The 17,707-nt window shown below is 43.0% G+C and overlaps 1 protein-coding gene across 4 annotated transcripts in view; it reads right to left on the bottom strand.

Moving 5' to 3' along the window:
• Positions 1–17,707, bottom strand: part of RALGPS2 (Ral GEF with PH domain and SH3 binding motif 2) — a 287,833-nt gene that overhangs the window by 199,852 nt on the left and 70,274 nt on the right. For all 4 annotated transcript variants that reach the window (XM_054038029.1, XM_054038031.1, XM_054038032.1 and 1 more), the window contains one exon: positions 17,143–17,193. In XM_054038029.1, coding sequence (XP_053894004.1) covers positions 17,143–17,193 — 51 coding nt within the window. The remainder of the gene's footprint in view (positions 1–17,142; positions 17,194–17,707) is intronic.

The following is a 17,707-nucleotide window of genomic DNA, read 5'->3' as shown; positions in this document are numbered from 1 at the left end:
AATCCAACTGCAAAGGCAATATTGCGAAGATTTTAGATCAGACCTCCTTTAAATAGCTTTTCCCCCCATCTCTAATTATTATTCCTATAGGTCATCTAGACCATTCCAGTGACAACACAGGGTCATTTCCTAAGTGTGTATTCTAGTGTTCTGTTCAGTCTAGATTTTTTAAGGTCAGAATCCATAAGCCTTCTACCATTTCCCTTTGAAAACTTGTGAACGGCCTAAAAATTTTGCAGTGTAAGGAAATCCTCCTGACATTGTCAGCCTAAAAATTTTTTCCTGAAATTTATCCCATTATTCCTTGTTATATTATTTTTTTCCACCCTATCTAAATCATCCCTATCCTTGATATTTTGACAATCATAAAATATATCACATGGAAGCTGCATTAACTTTAACACAGACTGTAGTTAGTGTTCAAAAAGTTCTAACAACTTTGGCAGAGAAGGTTTCAAGACTTGGTGAGGGCACCTAAACAGATGGGAAAGGAAAGAGAGGAATCCTAGGCAAATGGAAAAACGAAGGTGAAGAGGGTGGGGAGGGAGGGGAGATGAAGACAGGGCAAGGCTGGTTTGTTTTTTGACATTGGTATATTTGAAAGTCTGAAGAAGACATGCCAAATGAGTAGAGTGGTGAATGAGAAGCATGCATGGAGGATAAGATAGGAACAAAGAAGATCAGCTGGGGAATGTCGTCGAGGGAGCAGTTTGAAGGAATAGCTGATGGGAGCAGAAGAAAGACTTCCAAGACCAAGAAAGGTGAGGGAGAGGAGAAGAGTCAGGGTTCATGAAAAAGCACCATTTTACATGCATTAAGAATGAAATGGTACCTCCTTTTTAAAATGTGTACCTCAGACTTGCATCGGTAGTACTAGCATGGAGTCTCAGCACTTTGCAATCTGACTGAATCAGGTTTAAACCCGAAAAAATTCTTCTTTGAAGCATTCCAGGCCAGCCTTTGTACCAGACTTAAGAAGTCTTCTTGGAATGCCTCAAGAAGGACCAAAGGCATTACCCACATCTTAAGGGCACAGAATGACATCTGATCATTAAGGGCACATCTACACTGGCAAAGTTACAGCGCCAGCAGTTGCAGCGCCACTCAGCAGGAAAACCACTGTTGTGTGTTCACGTTGACAGCTGCCTGCGCAATAGCATGTTCACACTTGTGGCACTTGCAGCAGTATTCAAAGCAGTGCACTCTGGGCTGCTAACCCACAGAGCACCTCTTCCTCTTCTGCTGCTAAGAGTTGTGGGAAGACTGAGGGGATCACAGGGCATCCTGGGTCCTGTCCCAATAATCCATGATGCAATGCTTCGTATCCCAGCAATCCCTGTGCTTCTGTCATATTTGGCACCATCTTTCAACTGTTTGTGTACTGCACGTCCTGCCTCTTCAGTTTGCAGGAATGGATCCCAAACTGTTGACCAGTATGCTGCTCGCTCTGACCAACACGTCTTGAGTGGCAGTGGAGTTATTCCTTAAACTGCAAAGGCAAGAGCAGTGCGACATGTGTCTTAGCTACTTCATGTGGCAAGATCAGAGATTGCTTGTGGCATTCACGGAGGTTCTGACCACAGTGGAATGCCACTTTTGGGCTTGGGAAACAAGTACTGAGTGATGGGAACACATCGTAATGCACATCTCGGATGACAAGCATTGGCTGCAGAACTTTCACATGACTGTGTGATGAGCTCACCCCAGCCCTGCGGCGCAAGGACACGAGAATGAGAGCTGCCCCATTGCTGGAGAAGTGCATGGCGATTGCACTGTGGAAGCTGGCTACTCCAGACTGCTACCAATCGGTCACTAACCAGTTCGGAGTGGGAAAGTTGACCATTGGAGTCATGTTGATGGAAGTGTGAAGAGCCATTAATTGCATCCTGCTCTGAAAGGCCATGGCTCTAGGCAATGTGCATGACATCGTGGATGGCTTTGCACAAATGGGCTTCCCTAACTGCAGAGGGGCAATAGATGGCACGCACATTCCAACTCTGGCACCAGACCACTTAGCCACCAAGTACATTAATCTCAAGGGGTATTTCTCAATGGTTCTCTAGGTGCTTGCAGATCACCGTGGGCATTTCACAGACATGAACGCAGGCTGGTCCGGAAAGGTGCATGATGCACACATCTTTCGGAACACTGGCCTGTTCAAAAAGCTGCAAGCAGGGACTTTCTTCCCGGACCAGAAGATCACCATAGGGGAAGTCGAAATGCCCATTGTGATTCTGGGAAATCCCGCAATGCCATGGCTTATGAAAACATACACGGGGCAACTTGACAGCAGCAAGGAGTGGTTCAACAACAGGCTGAGTATGAGCAGAATGACCGTGGAGTGTGCATTTGGCCATTTAAAAGCCCGCTGGCGATGCCTGTATGGGAAGCTGGACATGGCAGATGACAATATTCCTATGCTTATAGTCGCATGATGTACATGCCATAATATTTGTGAAGGGAAGGGTGAAAGCTTCACTCAGGGCTGGACTGCAGAGACTCAGTGCCTGGAGGCGGAGTTTGAACAGCCAGAGACCAGGGCTATTAAAGGGGCACAGCGCGGGGCCATAAGGATCAGGGATGCCTTGAAGCAGCAATTTGAAGCTGAAAGCCACTAATATTTGGTGCTATGCTCAGGATTGCAGGGCTTGTAATGCTAGGAGGTAACTGGTGCACATGATACAATAAGGGGGTTTAACATAATTGCATGTTGCTTTGCAGTGCTCTTTTTGCTTTCACTTAATAGAATAAAGATTGCTTTCAAACCAACACAATTCTTTTATTAAAAGACAGCAACCAGAGGAAAGTGTCAAATGACAAAAATACATCAGCAGGGAGAAAGATGGAGGAAGGGAAGGTCTCCAAAGAAGAAGGGGTTCTGGGATGACTACAGATTTGTGTATGGCCAGGGATCATACACAACCTTCTCCTTTGGAGTACAATGCAGCGGGTGCTGTACTTCAGCAGGGCTAACCTGCAGAGGGATGGGTGTTGAGTGCAATGGGTAGTGGGAGTCCACACTGATGGACTGTGAGGAGAGAGGAGTGGAATGCTGCGGGTAGAGAGAGTGGAGCCAGGAGGTTGATAACAGTGTGTTGGCGGTTGGGAGGGGGGGGTTGGTACTTGGGAAAGTTTTGTGACAGCAGCTGCAGGGGAGGGTGGGCATGGAGCTGCTCCATTTGAAGAGCTATATCGCCTGGAGCGTGTCCGCTTGGTGCTCTATAACCTTTAAGAGCCGCTCCATGGCTTCTTTCTAGTATGCCATGTTCTCCTTTCATTCCCTCTTCTCGCTGTCCCACCACTCCTTCAATTCCTGCTTCTCAGCAGCAGAGTGCATCATAACCTCACAGAGAAAGTCCTCCTTAGTTCTTTGTGGCCACTTTCTAATTCTGCACAGCCGTTCTGTCGCCAATAACAGAGGAAGGCTGGGCTCCCAAGGTCATCTCTGTGAAGTTTAAATGCAACATTTTACAGAAGCAGTATTGTTTGCAACACAGACAACACTGATTCAGTGCTTTAAAACACAGCCAGTACTCACACACCTGTCACTAGCTGGCTGACCCCCAGGCAAGCACACGAGCCACAAGACTCCCAAAATGTTGAATAGCCACAGGGGCAGGGTAAATCACTCTTCCTGGACCCTGCTGTACACTGGGCATGTGGCTCTTGGGGAGAGCCAGCACTGTAGGGGGGGCCTGATAACCATTCCTGTCCCCACACTTTCCACAGGATGTGATCATCATGGAAGATATCTCGCTGTTGAGGGTGAGCAGGGAATCAAGGGAGGGTCTCCTCCAAGACTGCAGCTTCCACCCTGGCCCCTATGCAGCTCGCCTGTGTGCAGCAATGGTCCCCCGCCCAGGACCGCACAGTAGCACGAGAAAGTTACCATTAATGGGGCAAGAAACACAGCAGCTCTGCCGTGGAACCTGTGGTAGCGGATTGCCCAGTATCTCCATGAGAGGTTCTTGGAGACCTCTGAGGGAGATTCCCGTGAAGTGAGGGAGTCTATCAACAGCCTGTTCCGCTGCTCAGACTAGGCATGCGGTGGGAGACAAGCCTGCTTTCTGCAACCCTCCTGCCCCAATAAATTGCTTCAGCAATTCCCAAAATCAGATCCACTTACCAAGGGCCTCCTCTCCTGTTTGCTCTTCACCAAGATCTGACTGCTGTGACTGGCTAGGCTCCTCCAGGGTAGAAAAGAGCACCTGATTGCATGCATCTCTGGTCTCCGAGCCATCCTCTGCCTCCGGTTCCCCCTCCCCCTCTTCATCCAAGATTTCCTCCTCCTGGCTTCATCCAAGATTTCCACTCTCGACTGGCACGCGAGCCAATGAAGTATCCACAGGGGCCTTTGCAGTGGAGGTGGGGTCGCCACCAAGTATCACGTCCAGCTCTTTGTAGAACCAGCAGCTCGTGGGCACAGCACTGGAGCAGCAGTTTGCCTCCGGCGCCTTGTGGTGGCGTTCTGCAGCTCCTTCATTTTTACCCTACACTGCAATGTGTCCCGGTCATGGCCCCTTTCTATCATGCATCATGAAATCTGTCCATAGGTATCATAATTTCTACGGCTGGAGTGCAGCTGGGACTGCACAGCCTCCTCTCCCCAAATTCTGATGAGGTCCAGCAGCTCGGCATTACTCGAAGCGGGGGATCGCCTGGTGCGTAGAGCAGGCATTGCCACCTGGAAAGATTCGCTGAGATCACTGCACACATCTCCGAGCAAACAGGAAGAGGACTTTCAAATTTGCAAAGGAATGTATGGGGTGGGAATGACAATTAGTCACCTAAGGGCGGGGTAGTGGAGTTCAAACCAATGACCAGAGAGGTGAGAACAGGCATTGTGGGACACCTCCCAGAAGCCAATCGCAGCGCTGTAATCGCCACGGTGTCTACACTGGCACTATGGCGCTGTAGCCCCAGCGCAGAAAGCTCTACGCCTCTCAGAGTGGTTTTTTTTAAGAATGCTACAACTGCGCAGTTTCTGTGCAGTAAATGGCTGGCAGTGTGTACTTCTCGGGAATTACAGCACAGAAATCTGCTTTACTGCGCAGAAACTTGCCAGTGTAGATGGGGCCAAGTCTCAACGCTCCACTCCCTACCTCTATGTGATAGGTGAGTCTAGACAGACAATACGTGTGGCTGTCAACTTCGTATCTGTCATATGAACAAGCCTTGAGGAGCATAAATTCCCTTCCTTTCTCCTTTGAAATACACACCTGTTAAACAAAAAAGCGACAGCATAAACAGTAACAGGAAACACAATGAATTAACACTGGAAAAGATCTAGCAAAGATTGCAAGGTGTCAAGAAAAAAAGAACCACCAAAGCCAACACTGCACACAGGAAAAAGGCGCGGAGGCAAAAAGGTTTTGGAAAGTAACTGGAATGTGGGAATTTAAAAGACATGTAGGGCTAGAGACAGAATGTAGTAACACTAGAAACACATTCGCCATCTATGGATAAGAAGGATTGGGCTTGAATTCTGGAGATGGAGTATTTATAGCCTGTGGATAGTGGCATGTGATGCTTGATGGTCCAAGTGTTGCTATTACTGCCCTGAAAGGTCAAAATTCTAGACTTCAGATTTTCACAAGCCTTGCAATAAAAAGCTCAGATCCAGGAAAGACTCCAGGGTGAAATGGTGGCTTTAATGAATGATAATTTTTCATTGTTCATTATCTTGCCATGGGTATTTGGAAATCTATATGTTTATCCACCTTTCTTAGAACATTAATTCCAGTGTGCATATTTAGATGTCCACTCCAGGATTTGTACGGTTCTGTCTCATTAGAGTAGGTTTTACTTCATCGATAGTGGCAGATGTGATTGACTCGTTTTTCCCCTGAGATTAGGTAGTTTTCTTTTAAGCATATTCCATTCAAGTCTATTTATATAATGTTTATCTAACAACTGTGGCTTAATGAGTTTCGACAGAGGAACTGTGGGAAGATAGTAATTTATATTTCCATGGATTTTGTTCTTCATGTAAGTCATTTTATTTCTATTAGGAGGCACGTGATATTACTATGTCTCGAGACTTTTCTCATGGGTGGACACATTGGTCTCTGTGGCAGGGAATGTTGCAGTTGTTACATTTGTATTTCTCTCACCCTCTCCTTTTCTTTCATTCCTTTCTAAATATTTTTACATAACTATGGACTACTTTTTCTTCTTCATTAAACTTCTAGAATTTTGATTTGTCCTACTGTTCCCCGGTTAACTCAATCTGGGATTGTCGTTTCAGTGTTATTTTGGCGAGGGAGTGTTTAATGACCATTTCATCCAGATATTCCGGTGCTCTTCACTTTTTTGGGTGTATTTTCCTTGAATTCTGTAAGCAGTTTCTAGTAAGGCAATGGATTCTTTGACCATTTGAGGTGTTTCTGAAGTTCACTTGTGGTAAGAAATTTGGAATTATTTGTTTTGTAGTGGAGTTTATGACAGTAATCTTTAATTTTCTCCTGTTCCTTTGTATCAATTTCTTTTCATTTAAGGAGTTTGTGCTATTGCTGTTCACTTATATTTAGTGTTTCTCTATCAGGTCTCAAAGGGATTCCACAAGATAGTTGAAATACAGGGAAACAAAAAAGTCACCTTCATAAGAGTTTTATGCTGTGGGGCTTGCATTTCTGTTGGTTCCTGTATGTTTATCTGTATTATTCCATACACTTGTTTTATGTACATCAACATGGTTGTTCTAGTTTTAATGCCCTTTCTGTAGCTAAAAGATTGGGAACAGTGTTATGTACTCTTTCTTGGCCAGATTCTCATCTGGTGTAAATCAGCATAGCTCTGCTGAAGCCAAGATAGGAATATGGCTCTCAGTATCTTTCTTGTACTGCCTCAGGAAAGAGGGATTACTGGGGATTTTGATTCCATGTGTTCAAATGAATCCAGTGCCACAGAGACAAATGTAATTTTAGGAAAACTTTCTGGAGTGCTTCCCTTAGCCTTTTGACCTTAGAAGTAGAGTATAAGCTCATTAGAGTCCAGGCCAGGATGGTTTTAGAGAAGCAGAATAACTGAGCCAAGGATCTCAAGGCTTACAAGAGGTTTTGTTGCTACACCTCGAAGATCACCATTCATTTACCCTACTGATAAGGGAGACTTAGGAAGAAACTCTCTCTCTCTCTTTGATGGGAAATCACATATCCTGAACAAGAGAAGGCAGTGCATCTTCTTTGGTCAAAGTTACAATCTTCATCTTCAGGCAAAGGCTAGAGCTTCTAGATTTACCTATAATCTGGTTTGATATTTTTAAAAAAAATGGCAAGTATTTGCAGGCTGCTTGCTTGTCATACTCAACAGATTCCCTTTCCCCTGCAGCTTCAGATTGAATTTCCAGGGTTTTGAATAGCTGTGGAAGCAAAAGTGTCTCCTGTGCCATTTCCTCTCCTTCACCTGGGTTGGATGAAGAAACTTTCCTCTTTTTCTACTGAAAAGTCATATATAGATGGAAACAGCCTGAATTTTTCCTGATTTTTATTTCTTCCACTTCAATGTGAGAGTCTGTTAATCAGGGGAGGGAAGAGAATGATAAAGGTGAAGAAGCTTTTTATGTTCTTGATCTTTTTCATTTTTTCTTCTGCAGTACATGTGCTTATTGGTGCTGACAGATCAAGGCTGAACTGGGAATTCAAGCTCAGAATACCATTGGACTTTTTGTCTTTAGTTTGTTTTTCTTTTTCCTTTGGGGCTGGTATAGGAGAAGGGAGGAGACTGACCGACACCAGGAGTTTCTTTTGCTCACACAGTTTTTGCATCCTCCATTGCAGAGCCCTCAAGACTGCCAATCCCCTATGTTTTAAGAGGGCTGAACTGACGGTCCACTAGGAGGGTTATCATATTTATGAGGGCAGAGAACTGTCCCATGCATAATTTGGAAGTGGGAAGGAGTACAGTTTACCAATCCATTGACATTAAGCCACAGATCCTGGGAGACATTTGCTGGGAGTCAAGGAACAGAATTGCCAGTAAGAAGGTGAAATATTTAACTACCTTCTGGACGAGTGAGGTTGGGGTATACTGAATTAATGGGAGTGCTAAGAACATGATGCTTATTAGATGTCCCATAGTACTTGTCCCCAATTGCAATGGAGGGGAGGGGCATGCAAATCAGCTCAGCTACTGAATTAAGTGCTGTCTGGGCATGCTATTAATGATTGCTCTAGTTGAGGATACAGGAAATGTGAGAGCCTTCCTGGCTTCTGCCTGCTCTTCCACTGGACAGAGTCCCAGTTCACATGCCAACCAAAGGGCTGGACTCCTGAGAGGTGTGTCTGTTGGAATCTAGCCTGTCCCCAGGTACCAGGGGAATCTGGTCCTGTTCACTGTCTGTTAGATCCATCATCTTGATGCTTGAGCAGAGAGAGCAAGGAGCAACTTAGTGCCACTTCAAAAGCTCTCCGTTCAAATTAAAATTAATAAACTAAATTTGGGGGAGCAGTGACAAAGCCAAACTGAAGAAAAACTGTAGATTTGGAGAAGGAATGAATCCCCACCCCTAAACTGGTTGAAAAGATGTGCATCAAAGGAGGACTGTGTGCCGCTATTTGTGCTATATAAAGACAGAATTTTGAGAAGGTTCCAAAAGGAGTGGTCCTAACCCTCAGACCAACTGTAAAGTGTGATCTGCCTCAAAGTTCTCAAAGAACAGGAAATATCCATCACAGTTTGGTGGACACAGAGGACAAAGATATACAGCTTTAAACAACAGCCAAATGCAAAACAGATGCTGTAATATCATGAAAAATGTCCCTTATAAGAGGTTACATTCTCCAGCGTGACAGCAAACTTCCTAAAATTCAGTAAATCAGTAATGTATGTCTTATTTACCTGGAAAGTGAGAAAAAATTGAGAATCATGGATATAAAATTACTTCCTATGACTGGCTTGTTATGGTTTGAAAGGACATCTCAAAACAGTAAGTATCTTGTGCATCAAAAGTTGGAACCAAAACAGTCCTGTTGTGTTCAAGTACTGGCCTTACTGAATACCTACAAACGGAGTTAAAATTAAAAAAAAAAAAAAAAAAAAAAATGGATGATCCCATTTTATCAGTGCCACTCACATTAGTAGACCTAGCCAAAGCAGTCTCAGGTCAAATATCCAGCTATGCTGCATCAAACATACAGTTCCAACTCAAATAGCACTAAACCTTCATTCTAAAAGGCACCAGGGTACTCCAATATCTGTAGAAAAGGATCACAATTTTTGTCAATGTCAATACCTGCTACTCATGTGGAAATCTCCCAACACTGGAGTAGGGAACCTGATTGAGCCTTGAAATAAACCAAGTTGTCTGGAGAATCTACAGCTCAGTCTACATTAAGAAATGAAACTATTACAGAAAATGTTTTTAAGCAAGATGTCTTTCTGAACTGGTAGCAAAAACTGTTTAAGTACCATTTCAATCCCATTTTCAACGGAATGACAGACTTCTTGAATGGTATTGAAAACTATCTGCTCTACACTGGCATTTAAATTGTTTTCTATACCAGTTCAATGGAATCTATAACATTAACTATTTTTAACAAATAGTTCAGTTTTCTAGTGCAATCAAGGCTTAAGGTAGGGAAAGACTGGGGCAGAGAACAAGTATGAAAAATATTTCAGCTGGAAGGTGAGAGTTTTAGCAAATCAGAGTGAGTTAAAATAAGTGTTCATAATGGAAATCATTATGCAACTTTTATAGCTAGTGGTAACCCCACACCCAACTATAATCCCTCCTGCACTGTCTCATCCAAATAATTCAAAACTTTATTATCTAACCTAGTCAGAATCTAGCTAAAGGAACTAAACACATTACAAAAAGTTAAAAACTCACTGGTGTGGATATTAGTAGCAGTAGTTATCTTGACAGGTTTCAGAGTAACAGCCGTGTTAGTCTGTATCCGCAAAAAGAAGAACAGGAGTACTTGTGGCACCTTAGAGACTAACAAATTTATTAGAGCATAAGCTTTCGTGGACTACAGCCCACTTCTTCGGATGCATATAGAATGGAACATATATTGAGGAGATATATATATACACACACATACAGAGAGCATAAACAGGTGGGAGTTGTCTTACCAACTCTGAGAGGCCAATTAATTAAGAGGAAAAAAAAAAAAAAAAAAAAAAAACTTTTGAAGTGATAATCAAGCTAGCCCAGTACAGACAGTTTGATAATAAGTGTGAGAATACTTACAAGGGGAGGTAGAGTCAATGTTTGTAATGGCTCAGCCATTCCCAGTCCTTATTCAAACCGGAGTTGATTGTGTCTAGTTTGCATATTGTGATATGTGGACAGAGTTGGCATCATCAGAGATCTACAACCTATCCTGAAAGATGATCCTTTACTCTCACAGATCTTGGGAGACAGACCTGTCCTCGCTTACAGACAACCCCTCAACCTAAAGCAAATACTCTCCAGCAACCACACATCACTGAACAAAACCACTAACCCAGGAACCTATCCTTGTAACAAACCCCGATGCCAACTCTGTCCACATATCTATTCAAGTGACATCATCATAGGACCTAATCACATCAGCCATACCATCAGGGGCTCGTTCACCTGCACATCTACCAATGTGATATATGCCATCATGTGCCAGCAATGCCCCTCTGCCATGTACATTGGCCAAACCGGACAGTCTCTACGCAAAAGAATTAATGGACACAAATCTGACATCAGGAATCAAAATACTCAAAAACCAGTGGGAGAACACTTTAACCTGTCTGGTCATTCAGTGACAGACCTGCGGGTGGCTATATTACAACAGAAAAACTTCAAAAACAGACTCCAAAGAGAGACTGCTGAGCTAGAATTGATATGCAAACTAGACACAATCAACTCCGGTTTGAATAAGGACTGGGAATGGCTGAGCCATTACAAACATTGACTCTACCTCCCCTTGTAAGTATTCTCACACTTATTATCAAACTGTCTGTACTGGGCTAGCTTGATTATCACTTCAAAAGTTTTTTTTTTTTTTCCCCCCCTCTTACTTAATTGGCCTCTCAGAGTTGGTAAGACAACTCCCACCTGTTTATGCTCTCTGTATGTGTGTATATATATATATCTCCTCAATATATGTTCCATTCTATACGTATCCGAAGAAGTGGGCTGTAGTCCACGAAAGCTTATGCTCTAATAAATTTGTTAGTCTCTAAGGTGCCACAAGTACTCCTGTTCTTCTTTTTGTAGTTATCTTGATAATTTATAATTCATTATATTGAATAACTGAAGTGAAAAGGTCCCAACGTTTCAATGAAAAGCAGTTAATACATTCCTCAGATGTGTCTTCTGGAACTCAGGGCAGGTCTACACTTAAACTACAGCAGCACAGCTGCACCACCATAGCACTTTAGTGAAGACACTGCTACACTTCTCCCGTCAGCATAGTTAATCCACCCCCATGAGAAGCAATAGCTATGTTGACGGGAAAAGCTGTCCCATCGATATAGCACTGTCTCCATCAAGGATTAGGTTGGTATCATTGCGTTGCTCATGGGGTGTGGATTTTTCACACCCAAGAGATGTAGTTATACTGATGTAAGTTTGTATTGTAGACCTGGCCTCAGTTGAAAAGCATAATATAACTAGCTGCAGTACAACTGATTAAATCACTGATTAGGTTTTTGCTCTGTAATCACTGCACTCTAGAGCAGTGGTTTTCAAACTTTTTTTCTGGTGACCCAGTTGAAGAAACTTGTTGAAGCCCACAACCCAATAGAACTGGGGATGAGGGGATTGGCATGTGGGAGGAGCTCAGAGCTAGGGCAGAGGGTTGGGGGGATGAGGGTGTAGGAAGGGGCTCTGGGGGTGCAGACTGGGGTGGGGCTGGGGGATGAGAAGTTTGGGGTGCAGGAAGGGGCTCTGGGCTTGGGGGGGCTCAGGCAGGGGCTTGGGGCACAGGCTTACCTCAAGCGGCTCCTGGTCAGCAGCGCAGCAGGGATGCAGAGGCAGGCTGCCTGCCTGTCCTAGCACTGCGGACCACGCTGCGCCCTGGAAGCGGCCAGCAGCAGGTCTGGCTCCTAGGTGAAGGCGCACAAGTGGCTCTCGCCTGCAAGCATCCCCCCCCCCCTCACCCCCCAGCTCCCATTGGCCGGAGTGCGGAGCCCTTTGCCACCCTTCCCTCCACCACCTAGGAGACAGACCTGCTACTGGCCACTTCCGGGGCACAGCACAGTGTCGGAACAGGTAGGGAGTAGCCTGCCTTTGCCAGGCAGCACCGCCGACAGGACTTCACCAGAGCATCTTCACCGGATGCGCTACATTGCAGCCGATGTAGCGCTTCTAGTGTAGAACCGTCCTCAGTATTTTACTCACTTGCAAAGTCATCTTGTATGGTAAATAAAAGTAGTAAAAGACTGTTCTTTATAAACAGAGATCATGAGGAACGGTCATTCCCACCCATTGATGCATATACAAATCAGGCTGGGAAAGGGTACCTATATCAGTAAGAGGTGATCCAAATTACTGAATCCAAACCCTAGCTGACCTTTCTGGCTACACTGGATAGGAGGGGAAAGGCATGACCCTGGAGGCTCAGACAGAGAATAATTGGGCATCCACTCTTCTGGCCTATGGGTGCCATGGCCAAGAGCAGAATTGGATTATCTTTTGATTGGACTTGGGTGTAAACAGTCTATTTACGTATGAAATCACTTACATGTAATCTGAACAATGGTGTGCTAGTCTTGCTCCTTTATTCCTGCATTTAGCTTGCAAGTGAACCTGAATGCTGGTTTTGCCATAGAAGTATATGGCTCTGAAGAAAAGAGACAGGTGTATCAGGTAAAGAATCTGATCTCTGTTTAGGCTCCTACTTTTTATTCCATCTTGGCACTTGACTTGAGTCAATGGTTTTGTTGTCACTCTCCTAATGGATATCTGCAATTTGCAGGGGGACCCTGGGAAGAAAGCTGGTTATTACATTCCCCACACTTCCAGGAGTTTGATTCCTGAGGTCGCCACTTGCCCTGTGCCATGCAAGGTTACATGAGCTTTCCAACCTAATAATGAGTGACAGTTATTTGAATTTCCCAAGGTTTGTCCTTAAAGAGATGAGACTACCACTGAAGAGACAGACTAATATCTAGGATTTTCAATAAGGATACATATTCTGTTCCCACCAGTGCCTGATTAGAAAGTTCTAAAGGGGAAAGAGGTGGAGTACTGCCCCAAAAATCATTTCCACAAACTACTATCAGGTCAACTAGCTGCAAATTGTGAAGGGCATGAATTTTGTTGAATTTCTTCTTAAGCGCTAGCACAAGACTTACCGGTACACATCTATCAAAGAGCTTAAAATTCTCTTAATAATTTAGAAAAGTACACTCTCAAACGGTTGTTTGTTAGAATATACCTGCTTCTAGGAGAAAAATGTTGACATGAGCCAGCCCTCAAAAGTTACCTCTTCTAAAACTTATGTTTCACTGTGGACTATAACACTATGGTAAATATCTGAATATAGACAGGAAGAATTAGCTCTGAGATATATTTACAATGCTATAGATCTAGGCAAAAGGCTCAAGATGTGTTTATGTATGTCGGTTGAGTTTCTCCATTGATTTTGATGCCAAAAGATAACCACCACAAAAAATTACCATAAAAGTTTAGATATTCAGCTCTGGATTTTGTCAGATAATTAAGCTTATGTGAGAGAAATCAAATTCTGATGTCACTTAAACAGCAAGCATTTAGAACTTAATTAAAAATATTTCAACACCGTAAAGAATATTCAGAAATTTAGATTTAATCTGTGCTAAGAGAAACAAAATGACTAAATGAGAAGAGCAACAAAAATTATTAAATGTCTAGAAAATATGACTTATGAGGGAAGATTAGACTAAACAAACCCAATTTTTTCAAAGAGAAGAGATGACAGAGGGGACATGATAACAGATTTCAAGTACGTAACAGGTTGTTAGAAGGAGGAGGAAGAAAAACTGTTAACCTCTGAAGATAGGACAAGAAGCAATGGGCTTAAATTGCAGCAAGGGCGGTTTAGGTTGGACATTAGGAAAAACTTCCTGTCAGGGTAGTTAAGCACTGGAATAAATTGCCTAAGGAGGTTGTGGACTCTCCATCGTAGAATATTTTTAAGAGCAGGTTAGACAAACACCTATCAGGAATGGTCTAGATAATACTTAGTCCTGCCTTGAGTACAGGGGACTGGACTAGATGACTATGGCTACGATTTAGTCACAGGTATTTTTAGTAAAAGTCTTGCACAGGTCACAGGCAATAAACAAAAATTAGTGGCCTGTGACCTGTCCATTACTTTTAATCGCAGGTATCTTTAGTATAACCGGGGGGGAGAGGGGGAAGGGACACTGAGGGGATGTCTTGGGGGGCCGCTTCAGGGGGCCAGCAGCACCAGCTGCCAGGGGCTCCTGACCACAGCTGCTCCAGCTGGCCACCTGGGGACCCCTGCCTGGGACTAGTGGACTGCGGCAGCTTTGCCCAGCTGCCCAGCCAGGGACGGCCACCTGCGGTGATCCAGAGGACCACGGCTGCTGTGGCTGGGGACCACTGCCTGCTGCCACTGGAGCAGCAGCTGGTGTGGCTGTCCCCTGGACCACTCCACCAGTGACTGGTGTGTGGCGGTTCTTGGAGCCACTTGAGCAGCTGGCCCTGGAGCCAGCCACACTGGCCACTGCAGAAGACATGGAGGTCGCGGAAAGTCATGGAATCCATGACTTCCGCAACATCCGGGACAGACACAGAGCTCTATAGATCACCTCTCAAGGTCCCTTCCAGTCCTACAATTCTATGATTCTCAGGGCTTGTCTACACAGTCGGTGGCAGGCTAGCGCAGGGTATGTTCATGCTCCAGCTTGCCACAAACTGTTAGTGTAGACAAGCTGTAAGAAAAACTAAAATAGGTTTAAAAATGATTGCTGTCGGTTAATTGCAGTTAACTCACGCGATTTAACTAAAAAAATTAATCGTGATTTAAAAAATTTATCGCGACTAATCGCGGTTTTAATCACACTGTTAAACAATAGAATACCAATTGAAATTTATTAAATATTTTGGATGTTTTTCTACATTTTCATATATATTGTATTCTGTGTTGTAACTGAAATCGAAGTGTACATTGTTTTTGATTACAAACATTTGCACTGTAAAAATGATAAACAAAAGAAATAGAACTTTTCAATTCACCTCATACATGAACTGTAGTGCAATCTCTATCGTGAAAGTGCAACTTACAAATATAGATTTTTTTGTTACATAACTGCACTCAAAAACAAAACAATGTAAAACTTCAGAGCCTACAAGTCCACTCAGTCCTACTTCTTGTTCAGTCAACTGCTAAGATAAACAAGTTTGTTTACATTTACAGGAGATAATGTTGCCCGCTTCTTATTTACGTCACCTGAAAGTGAGAACAGACATTTGCCTGGTACTTTTGTAGCCGGCATTGCAAGGTATTTATATATGTCAGATCTGCTAAACATTCATATGCTCCTTCATGCTTTGGCCACCATTCCAGAGGACATGCTGATGACGCTCATTAAAAAAATGCTTTAATTACATTTGTGACTGAACTCCTTGGGGGAGAATTGTATGCCTCCTGCTCTGTTTTACCTGCATTATGCCATATATTGCATGTTATTGCAGATCGTCTCTGATGATGACCCAGCTCATGTTCATTTTAAAAACACTTTCACTGCAGATTTGACAAAACGCAAAGTGAGAAAGGGGAGGAAGGGGGACTTGTGTCATGGCCACACTCGGTGGGTAGGGAGTTGCAGAGTGAGCCTGCTCCACAGAAATCGCCTCTACCACTCCTGTCCCAAGTGATGCCTGAGCTCAGCTCCCTGCTCCAGGCGCTGCGATCTGGCCCCGGTGTGTGGGGTTAGAGTACTGTTCAGCCCCCACTTCTAACAGGACAGGGGATTTTGTGAGTCAAAGCATAACAGTCCCACAAAACCCAGGACTGTTGGGAACTGTGCATTCAGCTGTAACTGCAATTAATCTAATGTAAATCAACCACAATTCCCACAGACAGAAATGAAACATGCCACTAATCAGAATATAAGACAAATTATATAAAGTGGCCCAGAAGTTAGGTCGAGTTAAAAGAAGACAAGTTAGGTGATGGAGTAACTGCATGAAACAGCACTGGCACAAAGCATCAACAGCTGAAAATAGTACTAACAATGGACCAAGCTATATTAAATGCAGAGCTAAACAGCTAACACTGGAATGGCCAGTGGCAGAAGAATTCTGTTGACTACTCAGATAGTCTTAGACATAAAAGCTCCTTATGCTCACATGCTGCATCTGTAGTGGAAATGGTAAAATCACTCAGTCTCTTCCCATCACCTTCTTTTGGGCCACATCCCAGTTGATCCAGGAAGACCTTTTTCAGAACCACAGAGTGGGTTTATGGGAGAGAGAAAGGGATTCACCATAGGGAAGGCATCCCATTATTCTACACTTCTATCAGGCAGGGTAGAACAGTACTATAATCCTCACTCTGTTTATGTGCTTTGGGTAGAAAAAAGAATGAAGCACTCAACTGCTGATATATGTTTTTGGGTATTATTAATACTTGTATCCACTATTTCCTTTTCATCACCTACTTCATTACCATTCAGGTGTATGGGTATTCTATGTAAATTAGAGAACTAGCAATAAGACAAGCAATGTAGCTCACTTGTTATATGGAAAATGTAACCAGACACTAAAAAGTCAAACGGGCCTATCAGTATACTATCAATGTACAAAAAGCGTATTACGATCATATTTATTGTCATTTAGGTCCAAAGACAATACACCACCAATATAACAAATGTGTCTTTCAACTAGTAAGAAAAGTTTTAAAGTATTAGGATACATATTCAACCACAGATGTTTAACATTCAGAAACACTGCAAAAGAAACAGACAGACACTTTGTTTTATCTTTACTTGACTGTGTTTAAATTCCAATAGTTTTCCCAAAACACACCATTATTAGATCCAGATAGCCTCATGATGTTTTAAAGCCATCTGCTTCAAAGCTATAAGAAATGGAAACTCAGGATAATTGAGCATACATATTCTTCAGTTCCAGAATTTATGTTTGTTGGTTGACATCACAAGATCTTGACCCTTTTCATTTAAAATTGAAAACAAAACCTGTGAACTACTCACCTCTGGCTGAATAGCTTTAAATACTGGGACATCCATTAGTGTTATCTGACCCTGAAATACAAAGTCATACGTTACATTCAAAATTAATTTTCTGTCTGTTTAAAATCCTACATGGTTATAAGGTGCCAACTGTACTCTGCTGTATTTTGTTGTTTCACTATAATCATGCTGGAAACATCCGATATTATGAATCTGTTACCAACAAGTATCTTTGCTATTACCATTAAGACATGCTGCATATCCAAAGTATAAACCAATGGTCAGTATTTTACATTTATTCAAATAAACATAATCCTATCTACAAGCAAGTAAGTTATTCTTATGACCTGAATCCTGCATTTGTTTATGAGAGTCCTGATTTAAAACGTATAAGCTATCAGGTCAAATACAGAAAGATTTCTAAAAATCTTCAAGAAAGCACTTTCAATTCCTTACGAACTCAGTTTCTCTCAATCCTCCAAACAGCCATCTCTTATCATTATATGTGTTTCTTTTGAAACATTTCTGCATCTCATTAATCAATCATGTGTCATTTCTCATGTTTGTAGCATATGAACCACAAAGT

This window comes from Malaclemys terrapin, chromosome 8 (assembly GCF_027887155.1).
Source record: "Malaclemys terrapin pileata isolate rMalTer1 chromosome 8, rMalTer1.hap1, whole genome shotgun sequence".
NCBI classification, from domain to species: domain Eukaryota; kingdom Metazoa; phylum Chordata; order Testudines; family Emydidae; genus Malaclemys; species Malaclemys terrapin.
The sequence above is the reverse complement of the archived record's forward strand: the minus strand, read 5'-3'. Positions and strand labels throughout refer to the sequence as shown.